Source organism: Notamacropus eugenii, chromosome 6 (assembly GCF_028372415.1).
Source record: "Notamacropus eugenii isolate mMacEug1 chromosome 6, mMacEug1.pri_v2, whole genome shotgun sequence".
Lineage (NCBI taxonomy): Eukaryota > Metazoa > Chordata > Mammalia > Diprotodontia > Macropodidae > Notamacropus > Notamacropus eugenii.
In genome coordinates, this window is record NC_092877.1 from 63,416,746 (window position 1) to 63,423,999 (window position 7,254).

The window sequence follows — 7,254 nt, forward strand, 5'->3', positions numbered from 1 at the left end:
GTGCTTCAGATTTACTCTAGAATCAGGGGTGGGGAATCTGTGACCTTGAGGCCGCATGTGACCTTCTAGGTTCTTGGTTGTGACCTTTTGACTGAGTCCAAGTTTTACAGAAGAAATCCTTTTATTAAGAGGATTTATTCTGTGAAGTTTGGATTCAGTCAAAGGGATATACTTGAGGACCTAGAGGGCCACATGTGGCCTCAAGGCCGCAGGTTCCCCACCCCTGCCTAGATTTATGTCCTCGCTAAATTCAACTAGACAAGTAACTCCTTGTTAGTCTGCAGACTGAATGGAGGATTTGCCAAGATATGAGGCTTCTCCTCTTCCCCCCTGCTATTGTAACCTACTACAATTGAAGGGAACTTCTGAATCCAATCACACTAGGAATGAATGGCCAGTAAAATTGAGTGCAAGGAGAGCACAGGGGAAAAATTATGCATTTTCTTCATTTCTAAATTTTCACTCAAATGTGTGACAAATGATCCAGCAATAATGCTTTTCTTATTTATTTTGGAGGAACTAGAATTTACTAAAGAAAGTAGAAAGAAAAAGGAAGGAATGAAGGAAGGAAGAAAAAAGAGAGAAAAGAAGTAAAAAAGAAGGAAGGAAAGAAAGAGAAAGACAAAACCCCACAAAACCTACAAGATGTAAATGATTATATCCAGAAGCAAAGTAGGCTCAATTAGCTTGAGCCAAGAAGGCTAAGTGCCTAGTGTTTAGATACCTCAAGTTCTAAGTGAGGTATTGTTTGCTAGTCTCAAAAATTTCTGCCTATATCTTCTTGGCTGCCTGGAAGGGGGGGGGTGCTGCAGGAGAGTATACTTCACAAAGTGGCAGAAAAAATCATTCTGCAAAGGCAAATGCTGGATTAGTAGACTCAATACATTTCTTCGAAAAAAAACCAAACAAAAAAAGATTAGATCATTTTCTTTTAAAAGGTCAACACCTTATGCAAACTTGCCTATCCTTTTCCATGGGAAATTATCTAGCAGTTATTAGTCTCCTGGAGCATCTGTTAACACTGGCTGGCCCCAAAATAAACTTCCACGTTAGCGAATTACACCCCTTAAAAAAAAAAAGAAAGAAACATTTATCCTGAAACATCTGCTGAGCTATTTTTTCCCCTCTCCCTCTTTTGCTCTCCCTCTCAAGTCGGTTGAAGCCTGGAGAGGTGAGCACACAGCTGGAGACTTCAGTCTTGAAGCATTTGAAATAGGAAATCCTCCAAGGAGAAACATCTGCTTGGCTGAGAAAAAAGGCATCCAGAAAGAGCAAAGAAAGAGAAAGGGAGCCAAGGTGCGGTGACAGGAAATATGAGAGAGAGGGAGAGAGAGAGAGAGAAAGAGAGAGAGAGAGAGAGAGAGGGAGAGAGATTGCAAAACAAGAGGAGGAAACGTTGAATGGAGTCAATCTCCATTGGGATGCACTGGTGTCCCTTGTCCATTGTGGGTTAAGTTCTGGAGCTTAGATGATCTTTAGGCCTGTAGTGACTAAGAGCTAAATCAGCTCATGAGATAAAATTAGAAAAAGGCTGAACTGAACTGATCTGGGTTTACCTTAGTCCTAATAATAGCTAGCATTTATAGAACACTTTTCAGGAATGCTTTACAAATATCTCATTTGATCCTCATAGCTACCATGTAAGACAGGTATTATCATCTCCATTTTACAGAAAAGGAAACAGAACCTTAGAGAGGTTTAAGGACTTGTCCAAGGTGTCTAAACCTGTGAGGTAGGTGCTATTATCATCTAGATTTTACAAATGAGGAAACTGAGGATGGTGCCCAAAGTGACACAGCTAGCAGGGTTAAAACTCAGGTCGTCCTGACTCCAGGTCTGGCACCGTATCCACTGTGTCACAAAACTGCCTTTCTCCGTCCTTTCAACTCTTTGTGTGGTTGATTGGGTGTTTTTTGTCTGTGTCCAATTCTTCATGTCCCCATTTAGGGTTTTCTTGGCAAAGGTACTGGAGTAGTTTGCCATTTTCTTCTCCAGCTCCTTTTACAAATGAGGAAACTGAGGCAAACAGGGTTAAGCAACTTGCTCAGGGCCACATAGCTAGTAATTGTCTGAGGCCAAATTTGAATTCAGGGAGATGTCTTCCTGACTCCAGGATCAAATCAGCTCATATTCCATCCTCTCTGTGAAGCTTTCTCTGGCTACCTTGGACATTTTACTGACCTCTTGTTATGAATTTTTCAAGTAAATGTTGTGAGTACAATCCATTTGGCACTTAATTCAATTGATAACTCTCATTCTTATTTTTATAAAGCACTTTCTCCCCTTTCCCCAATTTTGTGAGGTAGCCAGTGCATATATTATTATCCCCAGATCTGAGGTGAAATGAGTGCTCAGGGTTACACAGCTAGAATTAGAGCTGGGATTTGGACTTGGGTCTTCTGACTCCATGTCCGAAACAATGCCTATGGTGCTATTTGGCTTCTCAGGCTATCAGATACCATGTGTTGCCTTACAACAAGTCTTCTTGTCTGTCAATTATTTAAACACATTTGATTATTGTTTCATTTTCTATATGAGCTTTTCTCATCTCTCCAACTAGACCGTGCACTTGTAAAAGGCAGAAGCATTTGAGGTTTTGAGGCCTTCTCATTCCCTCATCTGCGCTCATCTTTCCAATTAGCACCTCATTGATGTCATCATATTTGATCTCAAGGAGCCAGTAGCCTCCTGTGGCTCTGTCCTTCTACCACTGTCCCTTTCCCTTCCATCAGAATACACTTGTTTGGGACCACATTCCCTAGAGTACTAAAGAGTAATTGATTCATAGGGATGGGAACTGGACCTGAAATTTCATCAATATTGTTGACTCCCAGATGTGGAAATTCTTGCTATCACTATAGGTCAACAACTTATGGTATAACAATTCAACTTATAGTCTTAGTAAGCTGCCCAGAGTCCTGAGAGTCTAAGGGACACATGAAACTCACACAGCTATCATTCATCTGAGATGAGACTTGAACCTGGATTTTCCCAACCTTGAGGCCAGCTGTCTATCTACTACATTACAGAGCCTCTCATATTAATCCATGTTAAGATATTAATCACTGATTGAAAGTGTCTTGAAGGTGGAGATTGTTCCATTTTCATTTTGTATTCTAAAAAACTAGCATAATACTTGGCATTGAGTGGGCATCCAATAAGTATGTGTTAATCAATTGATTGACATTCAAGTAATAGAATACCGACCTTCAATAATATTTATACTAAAATAAGACCTTGCCTACTTTAACCCCCCCCAAAAAAAGTGAAAGGAAAGAAACAGCTAGGTGGATCAATGGCCACAGTGCTGAAATCAGGAAGACCTGAGTTTGAATCCTCCTTGAATACCTACTAGCTATGCAATACTGGTCAAATCACTTACCCTTTGGCAGCCGCATTTTCCCCATCTAAAAAACAGGGAAAATAATAGCACCTACCTTCCCAGGGTTGTTGTGAGGACCCAATGAGATAGCATAGGTCAAGTAGTTTACCAGCCATTAATATCATCATCATCATCATCATCATCATCATCATCATCATCATCATCCTCATCATCCTCATCCTCCTCCTCCTCCTCCTCCTCATCATCATCCTCATCCTCATCATCATCATCATCATCCTCATCATCACTATTATTATTAGGTAGAACTTTAGGTATAATGCGGTAGAGCTAGTGGGGGAAAGTTTTTTTTCTTTCTCTCCATGAAGATTTAACTCAAACTATAGAAACAGAATCTTAGAGATAGAAAAGATTTTGCCAGTCATTCAGCCTCAACCTGAAGACTTCCAGGAACCAGAAACTCATCAGTATACAAGAAAGTTTACTACCGGTTAGCATCATTGGGGAGCGTTAACATTTAGATGTATTGTTTATATTGTCAAAATATTTAACTTTTTATTGAGTGTTAACTTAAGATAAATAATTTGTTTAACTTTTAATTCATAGAAGTTAAAATGTTTAACTTTCTTCTTGAACTTCTTCTTACTCCTCCTGACTTTGTCTTCTGGAAATAGACTAAAATCTCTTACTCATGGTAGGCTGTGTGGTGCAGTGGATACAGTGCCAGGCCTGGAATCAGGAAGTCGCATTTTCCTGAGTTCAAATCTGACTTCATATGATTACTAGCTATGTAGCCCTGATCAAGTCACTTGATGCTGTTTGCCTCAATTTCCTCATCTGCAAAAGGAGCTGGAGAAGGAAATGGCAAAACACTCCAGTATTTGCCAAGAAAACCCCCAAATGGGGTCATGAAGAGCCAGACGTTACTGAAAAACAACAAAAGTCTTTTCTCAGGTAGATGTCTGCTATTTCCTCAACTGACCAGTTACAACTTAGGTTTGAGTCTCATCATCCTAGAAGCTTAGACCTAGAAAGTACCTTGGAATTAATCTAATCCAAAGTAAACCTGGCTACTCTGATTCCAGAGGCAATGTCCTTTCCACTGTACCATGGTACCTTCCTACAGCGTGGTTATCATATGGATTTTTAAAATATCAATTTCCCTCATAAAATGTGTACAAAATACTCCAGATGGGAGTTGACCAGAGTATAAGAAACCTGTTGCTCCTCTCACTCTGGGCATTTCATTTCTGCCGATGTAGCTGGAAGTCACATCAGACAAAACAGACAATCGTTGTTTTTGAAAATGGCAAAAACTTGCCTACAAAGCACATCTATAGATAGACATAAAACATAGAAAGCACACATACACACTTTCCTACAGACTAGCCTTTGTTTCTAGACGCTCAAAAGCTGTACTGCCTTCCACTTTCTTTCTCACCTGTACCTGCACATGTGGCAGCAGAAGTGTGCAGTGACCTAAACTATGACTGGCTCTTATCATCTGCCTAAATATCCATATGCAAAGAAGGCTGTGAGAGTGTGGCTGGTGGAGCAGTGATAGAGGAGAAGAAAGTCCCTCAGAAGAAACTCTTTCCTTGCAAATGATTGTTTACATAGAAACACTGAAAAAATGAATAAATCTATTCAATTGAACTTTAAGTATATTTATCAGTGAATATGGAATTTATCATGAGCCAGTAGAAAAGTAAATATTTTATATTATCACTAGGTATTCATTTTTACCATTTGGTTAGGTGGCTAAATTTTTTAAAAATTCAATTTTCATCTCTTGGGAAGAGAGCTTGCAAAATTTTTCTAGCACTTTTCTGCTACATAATTGTGTGAGTGAAAAGTTTCTCTTTCTTCTTATTTTAAATCTAAATATAAAAATGTTTCCAATGGATAAATGGTCAAAGAATATGAACAGGCAGTTCTTAGAAGAAATGAAGCTATTAATAATCAAATGAAAAAATGCTCTAAATCACTAATAATTATAGAAATGCGAATTCAAACAACTCCACCTCACACTTTTCAGATTTACTAACATCACAGAAAAGGAAAACAACAAATGATGAAGGTTATGTGGGAAAGTAGGGAAACTAATGCCCTGTTGGTGGAGTTGTAATGTGGATCAACCATTCTGGAGAACAATTTGAAACTATGCCCAAAAGGATATAAAATTAGGCATGCCCTTTAACCCAACTACACTGGTACTGGGTATGTATCCCAAATAGTTCAAAGAAAATGTGAAAAGGATCCATTTCGAAACTCGCCTCGGCGGCCGCCGCGGGTACCTCAGCAGCAGCATGTCCCACCGGAAGTTCTCCGCTCCCAGGCATGGCTCTCTGGGCTTCCTGCCTCGAAAGAGAAGCAGCAGGCACCGGGGGAAGGTTAAGAGCTTCCCCAAAGATGACCCCTCCAAGCCCATCCATCTGACTGCCTTTCTGGGCTACAAGGCAGGCATGACCCATATTGTTCGAGAGGTGGACAGGCCCGGCTCAAAGGTCAATAAGAAGGAAGTGGTCGAGGCTGTGACGATCGTGGAGACGCCCCCCATGGTCATTGTGGGCATCGTGGGCTATGTGCAAACCCCACGAGGCCTGCGTAGCTTTAAAACCATCTTTGCCGAGCACATCAGCGATGAGTGTAAGAGGCGGTTCTATAAGAATTGGCATAAGTCCAAGAAGAAGGCCTTCACCAAGTATTGCAAAAAGTGGCAAGATGAGGATGGCAAAAAGCAGCTGGAGAAAGATTTGAGCAGCATGAAGAAGTACTGCCAGGTGATCCGCGTCATTGCCCACACCCAGATGCGCCTGCTCCCTCTGAGGCAGAAGAAATCTCACCTGATGGAGATCCAGGTGAATGGCGGTAGCGTGGCTGAGAAACTGGACTGGGCCCGTGAGAAGCTGGAGCAGCAGGTGCCCGTGTCCACCGTGTTTGGGCAAGACGAGATGATTGATGTCATTGGGGTGACAAAGGGCAAGGGTTACAAAGGTGTCACTAGCCGCTGGCACACCAAGAAACTGCCCCGAAAAACCCACCGAGGACTGCGTAAGGTGGCATGTATTGGAGCTTGGCATCCTGCCCGGGTAGCCTTCTCTGTGGCTCGAGCTGGTCAGAAGGGCTACCACCATCGCACTGAGATCAACAAAAAGATCTATAAGATTGGCCAGGGCTTCCAGATCAAGGATGGCAAACTGATCAAAAACAATGCATCCACAGATTATGATCTGTCCGACAAGAGCATCAATCCTCTGGGAGGCTTTGTCCACTACGGTGAAGTGACCAATGACTTTATCATGCTGAAAGGCTGTGTCGTTGGGACGAAGAAACGTGTCCTCACTCTGCGAAAGTCTCTGCTGGTACAGACCAAACGTCGTGCCCTGGAGAAGATTGACCTGAAGTTTATCGACACCACATCCAAATTTGGCCACGGTCGGTTCCAGACTGTGGAGGAGAAAAAAGCTTTCATGGGACCACTCAAAAAGGACCGAGTTGCAAAAGAAGAAGCTGCCTGATGTTTCCAGACCAATTTGGAGCTGGTGGATTCTCAATAAATTTTTCACAATTAAAAAAAAAAAAAAAAAAAAAAAGAAAAGGATCCATTTCTACCAAAAAAAAAAATTCATGGCAAGTCTTTTTGTGGTAGAAAAGGATGAGAAATAGGGAGTTTTCCCTTCAATCAGGGAATGACTGAACAACTTGTGATATATGATTATGATGGAGTACTATTGGGCTATAATAAATTATGAGGGGAATGCTTTCAGAAAATCTTGAGGAGACTTATATGAGTTGATGCAGAATGAGATGAGCAGAAGTAGGAAAACATTGTACACAGTAACAGCGATATTGCAATGATAACTTCAGAAGACTTTGCTATTCTGATCCCTACAATTATCCATGGCAATTCC

General features: G+C 41.2%; 1 protein-coding gene across 1 annotated transcript; it reads left to right on the forward strand.

Annotated features, from left to right (window-relative positions):
• The first annotated feature begins 5,614 nt into the window (after positions 1-5,614).
• LOC140511214 (large ribosomal subunit protein uL3) lies at positions 5,615-6,933 on the forward strand. Its single transcript, XM_072620240.1, has one exon. It carries the CDS (start codon positions 5,650-5,652, stop codon positions 6,859-6,861), a length of 1,212 nt encoding a protein of 403 aa, XP_072476341.1. The 5' UTR covers positions 5,615-5,649; the 3' UTR covers positions 6,862-6,933.
• Positions 6,934-7,254: the final 321 nt, after the last annotated feature.

What these genes read in the sequence shown, in the direction of transcription:
- LOC140511214 (XM_072620240.1), top strand. Translation starts at nt 5,650, where the DNA reads ATGTCCCACCGGAAGTTCTCCGCTCCCAGGCATGGCTCTCTGGGCTTC.